The sequence below is a fragment of the Sceloporus occidentalis genome, unplaced genomic scaffold, assembly GCF_023333645.1.
Source record: "Sceloporus occidentalis isolate IW3139 unplaced genomic scaffold, rSceOcc1.0.p SCAF_31, whole genome shotgun sequence".
Lineage (NCBI taxonomy): Eukaryota > Metazoa > Chordata > Lepidosauria > Squamata > Phrynosomatidae > Sceloporus > Sceloporus occidentalis.
In genome coordinates, this window is record NW_028317011.1 from 1607866 (window position 1) to 1631592 (window position 23727).

Consider the following 23727-nt stretch of genomic DNA (forward strand, 5'->3'; position numbering starts at 1 on the left):
GTTCCTGTCTTCTCTTCGGGCGAATATTCGCGGACATTCTTCGTGCTCGTTTAATCTTCGTTTCCTTCCCGGTTGCCTTGCAGGGGTTAATACGGGGTTAACAACACATCGGAGCAGCAGCAGCTGCCGTGAAGGACCGTGTGTGCAACTCTATTGGTCGTTTCGGCAGGGGGCTGGTCTGGCATCAACTAGTGAATTGCAGAATGCACTTCATTCGTTGATGGCAGGCCAGCCCCCTGCCGAAACGACCAATAGAGTTGCACACACGTACTGAGGTGTACTGTACACAAAATGACTTAGAGACAAATGCTCCAAGGAACTTGGCCTCCGTTTATCATACACAATCACACATCCATAGATGTTTAATAAAAGAATAGGGATTATTTTACATTTTTAAATTGATTTTGGACCACTTGTAATACATGCCTAACATTTGCTACCTATTTACAATGGCATACTTTGCAGCAACCCAACTTTTACTGGACAGGACTGGAAAAAAGCAGGACTGTCCACCAAAATCTTGGGTGTGTTGGCAGGTATGCGGATGGAAAAATGTTGGACAAGAACTAAAAAATAGCTTAGGGTTAATGTACGGTTATGTTTAAGATTAGTAGCAGTGCACTGGTTGTCTAAATGTCTAAATAATAATTTAATTTTAATTTTAATGGGTTTTAAAAAAAAATTAGGGGTTTATTTAAATGTATTTTAAAGTTAGATTTATTATTTAGTACTTTGTTATATTTATTTAATGTTTATACTAGTGCTACCTACCGAGCTATAACTACCAACGTGTATTTGCATACCTAGTTTAGCTAAATTAGATGGGACAGGACTGGAAAAAAGCAGGACTGTCCCTGAAAAAGTTGGGTCTGTTGGCAGGTATGTGGATGGAAAAATGTTATAGTATGAAGTGTGAGTTATAGCGTTAATGCTAGTGAGTGTAGAAATGAAGGCCAGGACAAATAACAAGAGGAAAGGTCCTTGTGATTTTTGCATTGTACGTGTATGTGTTATGTGTGTTATGTGTGTTGTCACTTGTCACTGTGTTATATGTGTTATGTGTGTTATGTGTTATGTCACTGTGTTATTTGTGTTATTGTGTGTGTTATGTTTGGTTGGTTGTGTATCAGAAGGAAAATAATGAAATGGAAATGGAAAAGGAAATGGGAAAGGCGAATGAGTGGGCAATTGGCGACCCACTCACCTGTTTCACCCCAGAGCAAAGCATCCAAACACTGTCAGTCGTAGACGTTTGGCAGCGGACTTCCAGAGCTCAGACACAAGGCCCTAGCGTAAGCTGGCCACTCCGGCGGAGGTAGCAGGCGTTGCCACACCGCAAACAGACGCAGCCAGGGGGGAGAAACTGCCCTTACCATTAGGGACATTTGAGGCATGACACTAGCCAGGAAGCGAACTGGCATCGAAGAGACGCTGGCACCACCACCAGCAGCAGCAGCAGAATTGGGAAAGGCGAATGAGTGGGCAATTGGCGACCCACTCACCTGTTTCACCCCAGGGCAAAGCACCCAAACACTGTCAGTCCTAGACGTTTGGCAGCGGACTTCCAGAGCTCAGACACAAGGCCCTAGCGTAAGCTGGCCACTCCGGCGGAGGTAGCAGGCGTTGCCACACCGCAAACAGACGCAGCCAGAGGGGAAAAACTTCCCTTACCACTAGGGACATTTTGGGCATGACTCTAGCCAGGAAGCGAACTGGCAGAGAAGAGATGCTGGCACCACCACCACCAGCAGCAGCATTGAAAAATGGGAAAGGCGAATGAGTGGGCAATTGGCGACCCACTCACCTGTTTCACCCCAGGGCAAAGCACCCAAACACTGTCAGTCCTAGACGTTTGGCAGCGGACTTCCAGAGCTCAGACACAAGGCCCTAGCGTAAGCTGGCCACTCCGGCGGAGGTAGCAGGCGTTGCCACACCGCAGACAGAGGCAGCCAGGGGGGAGAAACTGCCCTTACCATTAGGGACATTTGAGGCATGACACTAGCCAGGAAGCGAACTGGCATCGAAGAGACGCTGGCACCACCACCAGCAGCAGCAGCAGCAGAATTGGGAAAGGCGAATGAGTGGGCAATTGGCGACCCACTCACCTGTTTCACCCCAGGGCAAAGCACCCAAACACTGTCAGTCCTAGACGTTTGGCAGCAGACTTCCAGAGCTCAGACACTAGGCCCTAGCGTAAGCTGGCCACTCCGGCGGAGGTAGCAGGCGTTGCCACACCGCAAACAGACGCAGCCAGGGGGGAGAAACTGCCCTTACCATTAGGGACATTTAAGGCATGACACTAGCCAGGAAGCGAACTGGCAGAGAAGAGACGCTGGCACCACCACCAGCAGCAGCAGCAGCAGCAGAATTGGGTAAGGCGAATGAGTGGGCAATTGGCGACCCGCTCACCTGTTCCACCCCAGAGCAAAGCATCCAAACACTGTCAGTCCTAGACGTTTGGCAGCAGACTTCCAGAGCTCAGACACTAGGCCCTAGCGTAAGCTGGCTACATTGGCGGAGGTAGCAGGCGTTGCCACACCGCAGCAAGTGCAACCAGGGGGGGAGAAACTACCCTCTCCATTAGGGACATTTAAGGCATGACACTAGCCAGGAAGCGAACTGGCAGAGAAGAGACGCTGGCACCACCACCAGCAGCAGCAGCAGCATTGGAAAAGGCGAATGAGTGGGCAATTGACGACCCGCTCACCTGTTTCACCCCAGGGCAAAGCATCCAAAGACTGTCAGTCCTTGGCGTTTGGGAGCAGACTTCCAGAACTCAGACACTAGGCCCTAGCGTAAATTGGCTACACCGGCGGAGGTAGCAGGCATTGCCACACCGCAGCAAGTGCAACCAGGGGGAGAAACTACCCTCTCCATTAGGGACATTTGAGGCATGATTTCAGCCAGGAAGCGAACTGGCAAAAGATGCTGGCACCACCACCAGCAGCACCGTTGGAAAAGGAAAAAGGTGAATGAGTGGGCAATTGACGACCCGCTCACCTGTTTCACCCCAGGGCAAAGCATGAAAGTCTGTCAGTCCATGGCGTTTGGGAGCGGACTTCCAGAACTCAGACACTAGGCCCTAGCGTAAATTGGCTACACCGGCGGAGGTAGCAGACGTTGCCACACCGCAAACACGTGCAACCAGGGGGAGAAACTACCTTAAACATTACAGATAAAAAAAATTAACTTTCCAAGCTAAGAGCTGGGTAACCCAACTTGGGCAGATTGAATTTAAGGAAGGCAATCTGCTCCATCAGATGAGGTGCCATGCGTGAGCGCTGTGGACTCAGTATGTTTCCAGTCATAGAAAACACGCGCTCACTTTGAACAGTGGTTGGCGGACATGATAGTAGCTGCTGCGCAACCCATGAGAGTGCAGGCCACACACTCTTCTTTTCATCCCAGTAGCTAAGAGGATCAACATTAGGCGCAGAAGGAACTTCACAGAGGTAAAGTTTGACCATTTCAGCAGCACTACTCTCCTTTCTGCTGCTAGCTCTGTCAGATGGTCCAACTATACTCCCAAGTGCCTCTTCCCAAAACGCAGCTGCTCCACTCAGCTGTGTTGTGCTGCTTGTGGCACTGCTGCTGATGCTGCTGCTAGGAGTAGCAGACCACATCATCTCTTCCTCCTCCTGCACCTCTCCCTCCTCGGACAGCATTCCCATTTTACGCTGCCAGTCACGCACCTTGTTGACCAATTGCTCCCGGTAGCTACTGAGAACATTAAATTTCAAAGCTAGCTTTCCCTTAATTCTTGGATCGCAAAGGCACGCTAGCATCATTTCGGGACTCTCTTCCATTCGTTTGCGAAGGTGTACTTTTAGCAGATCCTTCAGCTTCCTGACTATGGCTGCTATGTCAGGATGTAGAGTGCCACCTTGAACAGCCTCACGGTTTCCAAGGAACACATCCATCTTGCTGCCTAGATGGGAGAACACTGGGATTACCTGGGCCAGACTGGCAGTGTTTGAGCTTAAATTTTCTGTGGCATCCCTGAATGGTTTAAGGACTGCCACTAGCTGGGCGATCACTGTCCAATCCTCCCTATTCAATGGAGAGGTAATCCCAATATTGTGCTCTGAGGCAAGATTATGGATTGCCCTCTGCTGCTCCAAAATCCTCTCGAGCATGTCTAACGTGGAGTTCCACCGTGTACTGACATCCTGACGTAGGCAGTGTACGGGAAGACCTGACCTCTCTTGCTCTTCCCTCAAAAGTTGGCTAGCCTTAACACTATGGTGAAAGTGCCCAGCGATCTTTCTGCAGCGGGACAGAACTACTGCTGCCACATTAGTTCCTTCTGACATTGCTGCCTTCACTACAAGATGGATGATGTGGGCTGCACAGCGCACACCAACAATATGACCATCTCGCAGCGCTTTCACCATATTGGCACCTCCGTCAGTTACCACAAAACCAACTTCAACATTGGTGCCCGCCTCTGCTCCCACCCAAAGGCTAAACATTTTCCTCATCGCATGCAGAATGTTTTGGGAAGTGTGCTTTTCATCCATCACTTCTGCATGGAGAAGGAAAGATCGGTAGCCTGCTGCAGCAGCTTCCTTAGACACACCGGGCTGCCACCAGTGTGCTGTCAAAGAAAGAAAGGCATGCTGGCCGCTAGGTGCACTCCACAAATCTGTAGTGAAATGAACAGACTGACCAGCAGCCTTGGAAAGCTCCTCTTTCACTGCTGCAACACAGGACCGATACAATGAGGGGACAATGTTCCTGCTGAAAGTGGAACGTGACGGAACTGTATATTGTGGAGCCACAGCCGCCATCAATTGTTTGAAAGGCTCCCCTTCGATCATAGAGAAGGATGCCCCTCCAACAGCAATGAACTGACCAATCAGTCGCGTTACTTTATTGGCCTGCTGTTTGGGCATTGACCTTTTGGATTGGAATGCCACAAATTGTTCCAGGGTGGGCTGGACATGCAGTGCTCCAACCTGCCTTGGTCTCTGGCTGCCAGCACTAGTTGCTGCTGCTGCTGCTGCTGCTGCTATTGGCTCAGAAGAAGAAGCTGTTGGGGTTTTTCCACGGCCACCAGCTATGCTGCCTGCACTAAGTTTTCCCTCTGCATCTTTCCCCAATAGCACAGCGTTGTGTTGAGTGCTGAGGTGATGCTTCATGCTAGCACTGGTAAAATGGCCAGACACTTTCCCTCTGCTTATTAGCTTCCCACAATGTTTGCACTTTCCATAGCGCCCTTCTTCAACATTTTCAAAGTGCTCCCAAATTGGGGCGCGCATAGCCTTGGAGTGTGCCTTGGGTGCTGCTCCTACTGCTCGGGGTGGATGAACAGAGGCAGAACTAGTGGTGGTGGGACTGGTGGTAACAGTACTGGCCATAGTGGGACTGCTAATTGCTTTAGATTTGCTAGGTTTTGCTGCTGCTGCTGCTGGTGGTGGTGGTGGTGGTGATGATCGTAGCGGAGAAGGTGGAGGCTCAGGGGAAAATTGTGCACTAGTCATTTGGACACTGCTCCCTGAGGAATCTGATTCCTGACCACTCATCTCCTCTACTTCCTCTGGCTCATAGTCTAGCTCTTCATTAGCCAGATCGAATGGAATTCCTGCTAGGCTGGAGCTAAGACTGATATCGTCGTGAGACTCGTGACTAGTAGTAGTGCGAGCAGGAAGAATAGACTCTGCACTTGGCCTCTCAGTCTCAGGCTCCTCTGCTACCTCGCTAGGTGGAGTTCCACTATGTGTAGCCCTCTCTCTAACTGTCTTTACAAAAATTTTGTAAGGACTTGGTGGCTTGCTAGAGGTACTAGGAGGACATGGCGTGGCGGTACCAGTGGGAACAGTAGGCGCAGCACTAGTGGTGGTAGAGGCGGTAGAGGTGGGGGTGGTGGTGGTGGTGGTTTTCCCTACAAAGGAATGAGATCGCTTTGGTTTGGGACCCCTCTGAGTCTTGCTGCTAATTTGGCTCTGCTTGGTACCTTGCATGCTGCTGGTGGATGGGGAAGATGCTGCTTGGGGCAAAAGGCACTTCTTTTTAGTCACTGGGCTGGTACTACTTGTGCTACCCTTTAACTTTGAACGTGCTTCTGGTGCTTTAGGCTTTCCGTAAAAAACCATAGAGCTTGTGGGCCTAGCCGCACTACTACTGCCTGCTTTTGGTGCCTTTCCTTTACTTGATGATCCTTCAAGCAATGCTTCCCCAAATGATAAGCGAGAGCTTGGCCTACTTGGCCGACTAGACTGACGCAAAGGCTGCATCTTAGAACTGGTGGTGGTGCTGGTGGTGGTGCTGGTGGTGGCGGTGGTAGATGGAGCTTGTCCCTCCTTAGTCCCAAAAGGAGGATCCATTTCAAATTTTGTGTTGTGTGTGTAGTGTAGTGTAGTGTTTAAAAAACTATAAAAAAAATAAAAAAAAAATAAAAATAAAAAAAAAAGGAAAAACGAATTAAAGACAAAAAATTAGAGGAAGTTCTCTTCAGTGCTACTGCTTAAAAAGTAAAACTATGCACTACTGCACTGTGCTGTGTGCAATCTGCCAAAGTGCTAAAGTTATTTAAATTATTAACTCAAGATTAACTATTTAATAACTAGCAGTATTTTATTTTTAATTTGAATTTACACGGGCCTAAGAGCTTAGCCTACTACTATGCTAGCCTAAAGCTATATTTCCTTACTATAAGTCTACCTCTAGGCAGACGCTCTCAAACCCACTAAGCTAAAGTGAGGTTAAATCAGATTCAGTATATGATTTATTAATTAATATTAAGTTATATAATATTAATAGATTAGAAATAATTTACTTATATATTATGTATTATAGATAGAAGAATATAGATTATGAATTAGAATTTAGAATTAGAATTACTTATATTATAGATTATGAATTAGAATTTATATTGTTATATATTATTTATAATATATTATAGATTAAGATTAAAGAAGATTAGAATTATTTTAGTACTACAGCTAGTAGCTTGAAGCTTTGCTTAGTACAGCTCGTCACAGTCAATTTTTCTTGAAAAGAATTAGAAATAAAATAAAATGTCACAGCAAAACAGTTAGCTTCACTGCTGGCTGCACTCACTAGCCCAACAAGTTCACTTCACTGATGGACTGAGGTGAGCAAAACACTAAGGGTACTTTTAATAAAATTGAAATAAAATGTAAAATAAATGAGAAAATCTTTGCAAAACAGTTAACGTCACTGCTTGCTGATCAAAAAAAAACACAGCACTTATGCGGCTGCACTCACTAGCCCAACAAGTTCACTTCACTGATGGACTGAGGTGAGCAAAACAAATGAAATAAAATGAAAGATTAATTAAGAAAAATTGACTTGGTCTCTTGCTGTTGCTAAAACATAGCACAAACTATAGAGCTGCAGCACCAGTACTAATAAGATTAGCTGAACTATACGCTAGTAGTAATTATTTAATATTATTACTTTTATTTATAGCTAATTTAATTAACTATTAAGACAAGAAAGAATTATAGAATTATTGATATTACTGATTTTAGATTAGACACTAGTAGATGTCTTGAATGTCTACAGTACACTCTACACTAGTATACTATTACTAACTATAACTGACAAATATATATATAATTTTATAATGAATTCAATTATTAATTATATTAATTAATATTACTGATTTTAAATTAGACACTAGTAGATGAATGTCTACAGTACACTCTACACTAGTATACTATAGAATATATATATATATATATATGACTGACAAATATATGTATATATAATAATGAACTATTAAATTATAGATTCTATTAAATTATTATTTATAAATTCTATTTAATTTATTTAAGCAGGACAGGCAATAGGCACTAGTGCCAGCCCAGGGCAAGGGCACCCCAGTGCCACTGAGGCACTGGGTGCACTGTCAACTCAACAGCACTTACACTACAGTTGATGACAAATTAAATAAAAAAAATTAAATTAATCAAATTATTATTATTAATTATATTAAGTAGCACTGAAGTGAGGATGAAGTACACTGTGAGAAATGGCAGGCTAAGGCTTACCAGTCTCACACAGAACAGAACAATCTCTCTCTGTAACGCTCGGATGCAGCACAGCAGTGTTGCCAAAGCAGTCACAGCGAAAAATGAATGGATCTCTCAGGCAAGCTCTGGTCTTATAAAGGCGCCTTCAGAATTCAAAAAACAGCAGCACAGGCATTGGACGAGACCCTTAGCGTGACGTCACAAGAGTGAGCTGATTGGACAGACGAGATCAGCTCACTCCTGTTTGAAATTTTGGCGGCTGCGCGGCAAAAACGAAGACGATCACGAAGAATCTTCGATTCTTCGTGGTTGTGAGTCTTCGTCTTCTCCTACGTTTTGCCGGCACTGTATTCTCTTCGGCGTGTCTTCGGAACGAACAAAAAAACGGCCTCTTCGTGCTCGTTTTCATGTTCGCCCGAAGACGAATGCGCAAGTCTACTTATTATACTGTCTTTTGTTGACACTGACAAAATATTATCTGTATATTTAATACATAAATATTAGACATGCAAATTGGGCCAAAAATGATTCAAAGTGTTTGGTTCATTTTTGGACCATTAGTTTATGGGCAACAAATGACATTTCCTGCCCATTCGGTTTGGGCACAAATCAGGGGGCATTTTTTATTCAGGAACAAAATTCATTGCCTGGTATCCACATTCACTTTCATTCACTCACGCTCTCGTTCACTCTAGCTTCTCTGCTGACAACTTCCACTTCTGCCGACCACTTCCGCATCTTCTTGTTCTTCATCTTCTGTCTTCTACCTTCTGTTTTAAAGGAGTGAAGATGAAGACAATGAAGATGCAAAAGCGGAACTGGTTGGTAGATGCGGAATTTGTCGGCAGAGAAGGTAGGGAAGCGCATGTAAGTGAAAGGCCCTGCAAATTTCGGATTCGTTTTTGTGCCTTCGTATGAATCGTAGAAATTTCAAAAATCTGTACGTTTGTCATTGCTACAAATCCAAATGCATGAGTCTGATAAACATTATGTATACTATTTGTATACATTGATAGTGCTGAGCTGATATAGTAGCATTACTAACATTATCATACATTTCAGCATAATATCAGACTTTATTCAGTCATACATTAGGCTACTCTATAACACACTGGATTTAACACTAAGATAAAATATTTTTACATAAGTTCTCAAGCACTCAAAATAAGACTAATGCAAAGTAAGGATAGCCTTAATAAGCCCAAAGATGCATGCAGATGACACAGTGTTTTTTTTTAAAAAAGAAGACAGCTTCTTGATTTTTTTTACCCTGTAATTGCAGATTTAAGTTGTATTGTTAATGGTTGGGGTAAAACAAATACCTCGCAAAACAGTTTTCCATGGGTTTACACTACAAAGTAAATTTCAGCTTTAAGGTAACACACACCTAATTTAGAAGATAGCAAAGGAATTACTGTAAACATAGGTTATGGTGGGTGATTGTAAATTACTTTAAATTTGAGAAAATAACACTAGTGGAGTACTACTGTACTACTGTAAGTCAATCAATATTATAGTCTGAAACAACAGGGCAGATCATAAAAATTTGTAACAGTCACTCCATGCCTCTTTGGTTCATGCTGACTATATACTGGTTTGAAAGCAGACAATCAACTAAAGAAGTTGGATGTGTAGAAAATTTCTGAAGCAGTGTCATTGCTTTTTTTATTGACCAGAGAGATTTGTATTGACCACTTCACTGGCTTGTATGAGATGGGAATAAATCCGGATCAATCTCTTTCTCAGATTATTACAAATCCTTTACTTGAAGTTCCGTTGCATTTTAACTAACTGTCGGATCTATAAAAAATAAAGTACTAATACTTCTATACACAACCATAACTCCAGATGATATCAATGACACAACTGCACTAAACCTCTGTTTGTATTAATATAAAAAGGGTACAGAGGTTTTATGAGAAAGTGTATTAGAGGGTTGTTACTGAACATTGATAATATTAAAGAATTGTGAAACAACAGAGAAGTATAAGAATCAATGAAGAAGATAAAGTCAACTTAAAATATAAGTGATAATTTGCACATACACAATGTTAATGTTGTAATTAGTCTTGGTATGGCCATTATTCTTATTTTACATTAGCACGTTTTTAGAAAGTATTTTTGAAGTTTCAGCTCATAGGACAATAAAAGAGATACAGAACTGTTTACTCCATGAGCCAGTTCAATTCGTTGCAGTCTATCTAAGGTGAGGTCTTCCAATTAGTATACAGTTCATAATTTAAGAACCACATATACAGCTCATGTCTATTGTAGCTAGGTGTGTTATAGCAAATCCTAATAAAAGTGTTTAACATACAGCTACTTTAGGTGCTCATACCTTCTCTGTGAGTTCTTGTTGCTACAGTTAACCTTTCTGAACAATTTTGGACTGGTCCTGGGAGGCAGGAACAGAGCGTGGTCATGTAACCCAAGGTCACGTGACCCTGCGGCTAACGTGAGGCTGCTCACACACTGTACGAGCAGCGGAAAAAATCTATGCCTGAGCTAAGGAGGGGGAATGAGGGAGAGGGTAAGGGGGAAAGTATATAAGCGTTTGTGAGCATGCATGTATGTGTGTTTGTGTCTGAGTATGTTTGTGTATGAGCATGGATATGTGCGTGAGCGAACACGGTTCTGTAAGTGTAAGCAGAGGCATGTATGTGTGTTACAATGGACGTGTATGCATGTGTGATCACAGACGTGTTTGTGTGTAAGCACAGACATGTATGTGAGCATGGATGTGTAGAAAGGGAAAAGATAGAAAGGAGATATAACGAGAAAGAAGGGAGAGATAACGAGAAGGGGGAATCAAAAAGAAGGGGGAGAGATAAAGAGAAAGAAAAGAGACAAAGAAAAAGTGACAAAATAAAGAGAAATGGGAGAGACAGAGAGCAAATGAAGAGCTTAAGGGAAAGAGGAGGGGAGATAAAGAACAAATGAGAGTTGAGATAAAGAGAAACAGAAGAGATAATGAGAAAGGGGGGGATCAAAATCAAAAAAGACCTGAGACTCTGAGAGGAGACCACTGTCGGTATAAATCATGCGGATGTAATCTGGGCAAATCCTGTGGGTGCAATCTGGGTGCTTGGGCAAGTCCTTGTGTACTTATTATAGAGATAAAATTGGATGTCTAAAGCAGATTGACTAGGTTGCTGGAAATAAAGAAATCAGAATTTTGTTAATATAGAAATGTTTCGCAAATATATGTGTGCGTGTGTGTGTGTATGTATATATTTATATATATATATGTGTGTGTTTGCTGTGTGCGCAGCGTCCACTCCCGAAGCGGACTACATTGCTATCAAATCTGCTGGGGGCATTAGCCCCAAATCTTCTGGAGACCCAGCAACGTCTCTGCCTGCTGGGCTAAGATTATGCCTGACAGAAGAGATCATAGAGAGGTGTCATAATGCCTTATTGAGGGTGACAACATCTCTATGGTTTCTCAATGGTGCGTTCTCTCTACAACAATAGGACCGAAAAGACCCCATGATGCAGGAAAAAACAAAATAAAAATATTTTATCAACTTAACCGCAGCAACTAAAAAATCACCTTCAGTAAAATAAATAAAATATATATTCTTTATATCAGTTTTGCTCCAAATACTAAATCTGTGGTAATGGTAAAAATAAACCTTCCAACTTTTTTATACACATAAAATTCTACATATAGATATGCACACACACACACACACATATATATATATATATATATTTATATATGTATGTGTGTGTGTCTGTTTATACATATGTTATAATTTTTACTTTTTTGTTATTATTACACAATCTATATTGTCATTGTTACCTGCTTTTCCCTCGTCCCCTACGCAGAGTGTGACTGTCAGCATCCCTCTCTTCTCTGGCACGGTGCAGTGATGGGGAACGGCTGTGTGTGCTGCGGGAACTGGCAGTGCTCGCAAGACTGCTATCCCCCACTGCTGCACCACCGGAGACTTCAGGGCCCTGGGAGAGCAACTGTGGGGGTAGGCCGCGGAGTGAGGGCACTGGAGAGTAATGCGCTCCATCTGAATTGAGGTTGTTGTCACTGGCGGAGCGTTGTAGGAAGCGAGGAGATGAGAGACCCACACAGCTCACAACACGTCTTCGTTTTGTGTAACTTGGGGTCTCACGAAAAGGCACTTTCATGAAAGAAACATGGAGAGGAGAATGTAAAACAGAAATAGGGAAGTATGAGGTAGGACACAAACAGGAGATGGACAAAAACAAACACAATAGTTATTGTGGAGTAATAGAAAGATAAGGAAAGAACAGAAAATCATGAAAACCATTTTCAGAAGGATAAATAATGTAGAAAATAATCAGGAAGAATCAAGATGGTGAAAAGATGGGGGAGAAAACAGAAAATGTTCATGGTGAGTGAAAATGTAGAACAGCGAAAGGGGGGAAAGGGTGATCATACAAATATGGCAATGCAAAAATCACAGGGAAAAGTGGTATAGGTGAGAGAGGTGCAAATAAAATGAATAACAAGGGTGGCATTGCAAAATAAGTAAATAAGAAGGAAGACAGGGAAAAGAGAAATTATGATTATAAGCATGAGGTAGAGAAAAGAAGGTAGCAAAAAGCCAACAAGAGAGAACAGGTAGAAAAATGATTAGGAAAAGGTATGATACAGAAGAGAACCAGAAGGTGCAATGATTGCAGGGGGGGAAAAGAGAAAGACATTTCAAAAAAGAGGGGAAGAAAAAAAGAGAGAAAGTTAGCAACAAACATCATGACGAATTGTAGCTTGTAATTTAAGACCTGCTATCTATACCGGGCAAATAGAGACAACTGGCACTGCAATGGAGGCACAATCAGGCACAACATGTACTGCTAACCTTGCATTTTAATTAATTATTATAAGTTATATTCCACACTAACTGATTTGGACTAGCATAGTATATAGTATAGACTTTTACCTTACATAACAAAAAAAAATACAACTTTTATAACCAACATACATTTTAAATATAAAATAAGCATTAAAACATTATGCTAAAGCCTATGCACACAAAAACGAAATAACACAGAGTAACATGCAATTTGTTACTTTGTAGGGTAATTTATTGGAGTTGTAGCCATTGTAAGGTCATTTTTTAGAGTTCAAATATAGCCTGACTATTCATGAGTATTGACTTCATTTTTATTTAAAAGCCCCAATAAACATAATACTACACATGAGAGAGTGTTTTTTTTAGTAAGATGTGAAAACTGCGGCATACAATGGCAGTGAGACAGGAAGAACATAGGTGCGGGAAGCAGTGGTTTATGTAAGGCAGGGAGAGTGCAGGGTGCAGAGTGCAGAGTGCAGAGTGCAGAGTGCAGGGAGAGTGCAGCAGTGATTCAGGTAAGCAGTAGAAAACACAAGACATGAGAAACAATGCTTAGAATACACTCCAGTCCCATATTCATGTTCAATGTAGATTGGAGATCATTTTGCACAGACCCAATGCATTTTAATTCATGAAAATTCATGAAGGCATTCTTTAGATATTAGGGTTACATAATAAGAAGGAAGCATTCATGTACACTTCTTCTCTATGGTATGCGGGTTGCTAAGTGGAAACTTTATACTTTTGAATGTATACTGAGGGAAGGTCCTCAAGGCATAGGCTAAGGCTGGGGCCATCAATAGAGGTGATCTAGTAGCAAGGGTAACAGAGCAAACAACGAAATAAGTATATGGGGGTTGATATTCGATGAATACTATATCACTTAAGAGCTAATGTATGTGCAAAGAGATGAACAGAACTGTTCTAATGAAATAATTTGTTTAGGGGAGCACCTGTCTGTCCCCTTACATATGCAGATATGTAGCATACTGTCAATATGTGCTATGCATTTGTCTTATTTTAATGTTTTTTCATGCTTACCAATGTCAGATTCTTTGTGAGTTTTGATGATTTCAGCAAGTTCAAAATTTCCTGCGATAATAGCAACCTACGAGGAAAGAAGGAAAGCAAGAGTCATTTGGAAAGACATTAAAAATGTAAAGCTAAGAATATATAATAATTAAAAATGGCAGAGTGGAAAATGCAATACTATACTAGACACACTGTCTGAAATTCTTTAAAACGACAATAAGAGTTCCTGAGTATGCATAGCTGATGTAAGAGTGGAACTGAGACAGTATTTGTATTGCTCAATTGCCTACTACTACACAGGGTGGGATGGCAGGAACCATCAAATCCCATCTGCTCAATACCGTTTCCTAGGAAGTAGACTCCAAGTTTTCCAGTGACTCAGAAGCTAGTGGTTATGTGAATTAGTGATTTTTAGTGAAACAAACTTGACTCACAAACTTGCCTCAACTGCAGGCTCACAAAAATTCATAATGATCTTACTGTGATCCTCTTGAGACTGGTTTATTCCAGAATGACAATTATACATTCTCATAGAGGATGTACTTTCCAGTTTTGTCTGACATTCAGCCAAGGTATGGCCATGGCATTTTACGCAAACTTTCCTTCATTATTAAAGATCCCTTAGCAATAGAGATTTCATTGAAAACCTACCATAGGATGAAAGCAAAAGTTGCACAAATTCCTAGACTCTACCTGCATTGGTTTAGTAGACAGCACATGAGCATTTTTGGACATGTACTGGACATTGCACTTCATCTCTAAAGCTATTACCATAAACATCCCTGGGGATCCCACTTATTTAAAACATGTGATGTGGTGGCATGATGGCTCTGCATAGAGTACAACAAAATTAAGAGCTACATTTTCATGCATCGCTAAAGTGAAAAGGTCAAATGGAAAAACCATGATTAATGCGTTGTATGTCAGTGTAAGTATTAAGATCAGGGATAATCTGGAATGTGCCAACATGTAATAATGGAACAAGCTCCTTACCTCCTCTCAATAATAATAAAAAAATATCCTAATAATTCTCAAAGGGAGGTGCTAAGGTGTTTAATATTAAATCTTTAAACACTGTGGTTTTTATTAACAAACTACCAGAGAACAACCTTTATGAAAAAACACTCTGAAGCACCGATTCAAAATTAATAAAAATGTATTCATGCAAAAAAGTCCCTCTTCTTTGCTCCTATATTACCGTATTTGCTCGATTATAAGACGACCCCCCAAAATCTGAATATTAACTTAGGAAAAAAAGAAAAAGCCTGAATATAAGACGACCCTAAAGGAAAAAAGTTTTACCAGTAAATGTTAATTCATGTAAACTATTTTTTTAAATAAAAGCTATGATTGAGAAAAATATTTTTTTTGTTTTTATTTCCTTGTATTTTCCAACCTGTCCCCCAGTTACGCACATCTGCCCCCAGGCTTGCCACACCAATATGGCACTGTGGCCCATGATATGCCTTTTAACCCTCTATATGCCACTGTGCCCCATGGTATGCCTTTTGACCCCCTATGTGCCACTCTGCCTCCAGAAATGCCTTATACCCCTATATCCCATTCTGGCATTTAGGGGGTTAAAATGCATATTATGGGGCAGAGTGGCATATAGGGAGGTATAAGGCATTCCAGGAGGCAGTGGCATTAAGGGAGTTAAAAGGCATTGTATAGAGCACTCTATAAGGCATTTCAGGAGGCAGAGTGCTCTATTAAATGCCCCCTTAACGCCACTCTGCTTCCTGAAATGCCTTATAACTCCCTATATGCCACTCTGCCCCATAATATGCCTCTTAACCCCCTAAGTGCCAGAGTGGCATATAGGGGTATAAGGCATTCCAGAAATGCCCTATGTCCCCCATTTAACACACACACGCACACACACTTACCGGTGCTTCCAAATTCCTGCTGTATTGCCGGGGCAGCGGGTTGACGTCTCCTTCCGCTGCAGCCGGAAGGAGGTGGAGTTGGCAGCGGGGGGTTGTCTGCGTCCGTCGCGGATACCTTTCCCGGCTGTCAGAGATCAGAGTTCCGGCACCTGTGCGGGGAACTCTGATTTCTGACAGTCGGGGAAGGTATCCGCGACGGACGCAGACAACCCCCGCTGCTAGCCACACCTCCTTCCGGCTGCAGCGGACGTTGTCTACGCGGATCGCGTAGACGTCAACCCGCTGCCCCGGCAATACAGCAGGAAGCACCGGTAAGTAAGTGTGGGGGGGGGAGACAGGAGGATCCAGGTCCCCTGCAGCGGTGCGGGGGATCTGGATCTTAGTCTCATAATCAGACCTCTATTTGAGGTCTGATTAGAAGACGACCCCGATTAGAAGACGAGGGGGATTTTTCAGAGCATTTGCTCTGAAAAAAACCTCGTCTTATAATCGAGCAAATACGGTAATTTATGATATCGATATAGTAAGCACATATATTAATTTATTACACGCTAACATGTGTAAAATCAACGTAATGAATTAATTGCATAATAACAATTCATTATTAATATAACATCAGTTATCAAAGAAAGATATCAAAATGGGCAAAAAAATCAATTCACAAATCACGAAACAAATCAGTTCATTAAATCAATTAATTGGTTCTAAAGCGTCTCTACTTTGGTCCATTGTCACATTACATTTAGGGGAGTAATATTCCTCTGTGATAATCTGGAATGTTTCCCATTACCCCTTTGCCCCCTTACCTGTAACCTCCTGTCAGTGGCGTCGCTACAGGGGGGCAAGGGGGGGCAATTGCCCCCCCTGGGTTAATCCTTGCCCCCCCCCCGTTGCCCCCCTGCCGAATTTGGGAAAAAGTCGCAATGCGACTTTAAATCCCGTCTTTTTTTTTTTTAATGCGGAGGAGAGAGAGGGGCGCCTAGCAACCGCTCGGCGCCCCCCATTCTCCTCCACGAGGCCTCTACCTCCATCGCGGTGCCGGCATTTCATCCTGAGCGCTGAAATATGACGTCATATTTCGGCGCTCAGCAGTGAAGCAGCGTCCACCACAGCAGAGAACGAAGACAGAAGCCTCGTGCTCCCGTCGCTGGACCTTAAGGTGAGAGAACTACAAAGGGGGAGGATAGATAGTGAGTAGGGAGAGGGGTTAGAAAGTGATAAGGGAGGGAGAGGGGGTTAGAAAGTGATAAGGGAGGGAGAGGTGGTTAGAAAGTGATAAGGCTGGGGCGTCCAACATGCGGCCCGCGGGCCAAATTCGGCCCGCAAGACCTCGAGGTGTGGCCCGCGTAAGATCGCCAGCCAGTGCAACCAATCTTACGCGGGCCGCACCTCGAGCATGTACTGGCTGACTTGGCATGATAGGAGTGTGATTGCTAACAGCAATCAAAGTCCCATCATGCCTAGGTTCCAGCACTTACACATCCGACCAGTAAATGCTGGAACCTAGGCATGATGGGACTGTGATTGCTGTTAGCAATCACACTCCTATCATGCCAAGTCAGCCAGTACATGCTGAAACCTAGCTAGCTGCCCCCCTTGTGTATTGATGCTGCCAGCAGTATGGGGTCTGCACATCACTTACAGCCACCCTATACCAGCATGTACTGGCTGACTTGGCATGATAGGAGTGTGATTGCTAACAGCAATCACAGTCCCATCATGCCTAGGTTCCAGCATTTACTGGTTGGATGTGTAAGTGCTGGAACCTAGGCATGATGGGACTTTGATTGCTGTTAGCAATCACACTCCTATCATGCCAAGTCAGCCAGTACATGCTGCATCGTGTATTGATGCTGCCAGCAGTATGGGGTCTACACATCACTTACAGCCACCCTGTACCAGCATGTACTGGCTGACTTGGCATGATAGGAGTGTGATTGCTAACAGCAACCACAGCGAGCACAGTCCCATCATGCCTAGGTACCAGCATTTACTGGTTGCCTGGGTATGATAGGAGTGTGATTGCAGTGTGGATGCCAGGGCTGGCTTTGGGGTATGCAACCTGTGATCTATGCCTGTAATTTAGGGGGTTTTAAATATACCTTTTAATTACGTGTTTTTTTGTGAATTCCAATTGATCTATACCTGCAAAGCTGGGGTTGTGTGTTATTCTGTAGATCCATATCTGCTATGCTATGTTTCCATACATTATTTATGTATACCTGCAAATACAGGGTTAATATGTCTTATTCAGTTGATTAATACCTGCAATGCTGTTTCCATGTATTTATTTGATCTATACCTGCAATGCTACGTTTCATATACTATTGTATACCTGCAAATACAGGATTTGTATGTCTGATTCTGTTTATTTGAGATCACAAGTGAATTTCAGTTGATCTATACATGCAAAGCTTGGTTTGTGTGTTAATGTGTTGATCTATACCTGCTATCGCCAACTGGGGCTAATGTTAATATATATGGGCAGCAGGGGCATCAATACACAGGGGGCAAAAACACTAAGGGGGGTATAAACGACAATGCAGTGTGAAAAATCCATCCTGATGTAGACGTCTGTGATGTAGATTGTGTCTTGCTGTTTGTGTGTTTTTGGTTATCAGTGTAGAAGAGCCTGTCCTCGGTGTGTGTGTATAGGTGTTGGTGTGGCAGAGCCTGTCCTGGTGTGTGTTTGGGTGTTGGTGTGGCAGAACCTGTCCTGGTGTGTGTGTTCGGTTGTCAGTGTGTCAGAGCCTGTCCTGGTGTGTGTGTGTTTGGTTGTTGGTGTGGCAGAGCCTGTCCTGGTGTGTGTGTCTGGGTGTCGGTGTGACAGAGCCTGTCCTGGTGTGTGTGTCTGGGTGTCGGTGTGACAGAGCCTGTCCTGGTGTGTGTGTCTGGGTGTCGGTGTGACAGAGCCTGTCCTGGTGTGTGTGTCTGTGTGACAGAGCCTGTCCTGGTGTGTGTCTGGGTGTCGGTGTGACAGAGCCTGTCCTGGTGTGTGTGTTCAGTTGTCAGTGTGGCAGAGCCTGTCCTGGTGTGTGTGTCTTGGTGTCGGTGTGACAGAGCCTGTCCTGTTGTGTGTGTGTCTGTGTGGTAGAGCCTGTCCTGGTGTGTGTGTGTGTGTGTGTTTGGTTGTCGGTGTGGCAGAGCCTGTCCTGGTGTGTGTGTCTGTGTCACAGAGCCTGTCCTGGTGTGTGTGTCTGTGTGGTAGAGCCTGTCCTGGTGTGTGTGTGTGTGTGTGTGTGTGTGTTTGGTTGTCGGTGTGGCAGAGCCTGTCCTGGTGTGTGTGTCTGTGTCACAGAGCCTGTCCTGGTGTGTGTGTCTGGGTGTTGGTGTGACAGAGCCTGTCCTGGTGTGTGTGTTCAGTTGTCAGTGTGGCAGAGCCTGTCCTGGTGTGTGTGTCTGGGTGTCTGTGTGGCAGAGCCTGTCATGGTGTGTGTGTTCAGTTGTCGGTGTGGCAGAGCCTGTCCTGGTGTGTGTGTCTGGGTGTCGGTGTGACAGAGCCTGTGTTGGTGTTTGTGTTTGGTCATCTGTTTCCTGGCACTTAACTTACAGTAGGAATTATTTAATTTATATTTATCCAGAGATAAAATGCCCTCTTGAAGTTGTAGTGACTTCAGGGGACAAAACGTTCAAGGCCCTGAAATCATTTAGTGGAAAAGTTATTTATTGTGTTATAATATTTATTTCAAGGATTAGTCGCACTCAATTGTGGCTTCAGGCTTCCCATGTTGAATGATCAAGTATTATTTTAGCCCAATAACAAAAGTATAATTCCATAGCACATTACTTTCGGAAATTATTAATGCCCCCCCAGTTTGACTGTGGTATCTTGTGTGCCCCCCCTATATATTGTTTCTAGAGTCGCCACTGCCTCCTGTTTAAGCAATACCTTACAGTTTATTCTACTCACACCTACTTTAGTACAGAACAGTAAAGGATGTTTGTTATAGACAGGTCACTTTAATCATATTTCTAAGAATATATATAAACTGAATAATGGATTCACACCCGCAGTCCACCTACACACGTATGCAATAGAGGGATTTATTTTTACAATAATAGTTAATATTTGTATATGTTGGGGTTTTTTTTTAGCAAATACATCTGTTTCAGAAATTGAAAAGACAAAAAATACAGTATAAATTACTCTGCAAGAATAAGTGCAAATCTTGGTGATTACATAGCTTATTCATTAGGAGAAGAAGGTTCTCTCATAAAAAAATCAGTACTATAACACTATAATAAAATGCCCAGACACCAGTGAATACAATGATGGTTATCCCTGAAGCCCTGGCAAGGCAGTCATATTTTATATGGAACAGTAATATAGTGGCCCAAAACACACAATGCTCAGTGCATTTTGCATTCAGGGAAGTGCACAAACAGAATATGTTTATGGTGTAAATGCTGCCTGTTGATCACATCAGCCCAAACACTCAGTGATGTCCTGCTGCACAATGGTTACCAAGGCGATCTTTAATCTTCCCAACCGGTCTACTTCCAATATAGAGGCTGTTGGGCACTTATAAGACACGGCCAGGATATGACACATCGTCTTATAAAGCATTCAGGATGCTGGCTGCAGTGGAAGGCGTTGCCCTGGGTCGGGTTTATGGCAGCGCCCAAGTAAAATACACCACTGCAGACACTTCAATATCGTCCAAATGTTCCAATGACCAAAGAGAGGCTCGTCTGTTTGTGTACTAGGTAGCTAGGTTTACTTTTTCTAGGCTGTGCAAAGAGGCTTATGAAACACATATGTCAAATTAACACGTATTACGTTGCTGCTGGATTCCTATTAAAGGGAAATGAGCATTTTCAAAGAAGAGCCGCTTGAAGCAAGGATTTGAAGGATCTTTCTGCAGGATCATCCTTGCGTGAATTCAAGTCTGAGTGTTCATTACTAATGCATGCAAGTCATATTAAAAATGTACGAGAGCACACATAAACATTAATTATGCACCCAAGTCATGCATGATATAGCTGCTGTTAGACATACGGGTATACCACCTATACTATTAAACTTATGTGAACCCTATTTATATACACTCTTTTTAAACATACATTTGTAAAAATTAGTAAGTGAGATGAGCCGCTCTACTTCACCAGATGGCAATTCTAGGAGGGGCCCTAACACCAGGCTGACAGTAATCCAGATTAGTGGATGATCTAGATGGACATGGATTATCTCCTCATCACAAGGCTGCGAGCAAGGCAGGTGTCCTTGTAACAACTCAGAATGACACTCTCTCACTCTGTTAGAGTCACGCTCAAAATGTTTTAAGATCTGTAACTGGCAATGTAACATTGAATGGGAAGTGTGTGTTGAGGTGATCTGCAGGGTTATGAAACACATCTTTATTTGCTGTTGCACAGAATTTATACTGTTATTGTCAAAACAAAAAGAACATCTGATTTCAGGTTACCAGGACCAATATGTACAATGCTTATACTTGTGCATTCAGATTCAATTGTTGTCTAATTTGTACATTCATATGAATATCCAAAAAAGAGGAGGGACCCCCAACGAAAATAACGAAAATGAACAAGAATATCCGTTATACACTCATTCATTTGTTTGTGTGTTTTGGCTGACTTCCCCCTTCTTTACTTGGAATCTCACCGAATTGTGTGACTGTATTGTGTCATATATGTAGTGTCACTGTATATTGTGTAGAATACTTATGTATATGGCATTACTGATGTAAAATTATAGAGCAGAAATTCAAATCATTTGGACACAGGGCTGCTAGCAGTGGATAGTACCATTGCAGTATGTGTGTGCACATTTACCTGGAATGCAGTCTGGTTGTTGAAGTTCCGAATCTCTTTACTTGCCCCACGGAAGAGAAGAACCCGAGCACAGCTCTCCTGTTACAGGCACAAAGGCATTTAGATCAAAGAATGGAAAACTGAAATGTTATCATCAGAAGGACAATCTGTTCCTAAAGTTGAATAAAAGATACGACTCCTAAAACTGTTCTAAGGTTGTTATATGTATAACATATATAAAAACATGGCCCAATAAGCATAATCCACATTTGGGTCCATAAAATTCCACCAGAAAACTGGTCACTCATATTTGATCTTGCACTCTGACAATGCTCTTGAAGCCTCTTTGTGTGTTTTACTTGCAATTGCACGTATAGTCACTGTCATTCATGGCTGAATAAAGATTTAAGCGTATATATATATATATTGTATATCAGGCACACGCTAATCAACCAATTGGTTGTACAACTGGAACTATTTCATTGAAGGCATCAGAGCTCAAATATTTAAGTAAATTAATAAAATGTTATTTTGTTCTCCATTTCTTTTTCCTAAGTGATATAATTAGGTGTAAGGAAAGTTTGAGATCTCTCGGCACAGATGAAGTATGGATGGCTTAGTTAATACAATGAATGTGCTTTCTGTAAAGCTGTTACATAAAGTCTAAAAATTGAAATGCTGCCATGAGTTTCTCAGGTAGGCGCTTACACCAAGCTGTGCTAGATGTATTCAGCAGAAGATCCACTATTAGCACTCAACAGACCTTTAACCCAGGTTTTTTTTAAATAGTATCGTGCTTGAATACAAATATATAATATCTTGGAAAGGCAATATCCTTATTAGGTGGGTACAAATAAAAGTGGGCAAAACAGTAATACACAGAGAAATAGACAGCCTGCTGATACAAAAAAAACCCCACTAACTCAAATAAAGAACTCAATAAGGATGTAGATTTGAAGTGGTTTAAGCAGGTACTTATTTACGTTTCCTAAAGGATCCGCAGATTATGATGAAAAGTGACAGCAGGATGTTCAGACATTTTTAATTATGGCTGAGCTGTATCTTCAAGTAGCTCTATACCTCTTGTATTATCAGGGGAAAATATTAATATAAATAAGACTTAATAGGGCTTAATATTTGATACTTCAGATTATAGCTATTTTAGGATGCTGTCTGATACTATGTTTATAATAAAAATTTAGCAGCAAACAATTGGCACTGGTGGATGTTTCTGCTCGCATTTTGCTTGTATAAATCCATAAAAAAGTCTGCAAAATATTTTCCATTTCATATTTCACAAAGCACACAACAGGAGCTAAAATCTCTTAATTGCTAGTTATATCACATGATACTATGTAGTTGTGTCACCTGGTTGTAAAGTGCACACAGGTGCAAAGCGCTGTTCCCTGAAGCGTTCTGTGCTCTCATGTCAGCTCCATAAAACAGAAGATGCTCCAAATGTTGAACATGACCATACCGGCAAGCCTGAGAAACAGAAATGGGGAAGGGAAGCACCAAGGGGATGCAAGAAGATATAACATCAGGACGAAAAGGAAAGTGAATGGCATTTACGTGCGCAACCATATTTGGAAAGAATAATCAACACGGGCACAGACGGCCGTCAGAAGACATGAAGCCAAGCAGAGAGCCAAGAACATCAGGAAAGCCAGGGGACACCAAACAGGAGTAGAAGACAGAAAAGAAGATAGTGGATAAGATAGGTAGAGAATAATTAAAATACAGGGAGACATGTTCATTTAGTGTTAAAAACAACATTAAAAATTAGGCATGAAGCAAATAGAGTGGAAACATAGTAGACAACAGATAAGATAAAAAAAACAAGGAATTGAACATTAACAGTAACCTTATATACTGTTTGTACACAAAACAAAAAAATAAAGTGCTGCGCAAAATTTACAAACGACACCACAATATGTGCGGAAATTAAATAATACTTAAATTCATTAAAATGGATTCTTCAATAGGTTCCTCTGTTGAGAAGCCCATAGAGCCCCTTCTGGGGAATGGAGTTTCTTCTTTGTACCCGCTTTGCTCCCAGCTATACAAATCTTTTCATGTCCCATTGGGAGGACACGCATGTTTTTTCTTCGCATGGCTGGGAGCAGAGCTTGGTGTCATACAAACGCTTTATAGATGATATGTTTTTTATATGGGATGGCCTTGAAACTGACCTGATTG

At 42.3% G+C, this 23727-nt stretch overlaps 1 protein-coding gene across 1 annotated transcript in view; it reads right to left on the reverse strand.

The window, feature by feature from the left end:
• LOC149298691 (SH3 and multiple ankyrin repeat domains protein 3-like) overlaps positions 1-23727 on the reverse strand; it is a 99765-nt gene that overhangs the window by 52025 nt on the left and 24013 nt on the right. The window contains exons 9-12 of the mRNA XM_089487050.1: positions 22897-23013; positions 21550-21627; positions 13877-13943; positions 11806-12139 (exon numbers count right to left, since the gene is read on the reverse strand). Coding sequence (XP_089343176.1) covers positions 11806-12139; positions 13877-13943; positions 21550-21627; positions 22897-23013 — 596 coding nt within the window. The remainder of the gene's footprint in view (positions 1-11805; positions 12140-13876; positions 13944-21549; positions 21628-22896; positions 23014-23727) is intronic.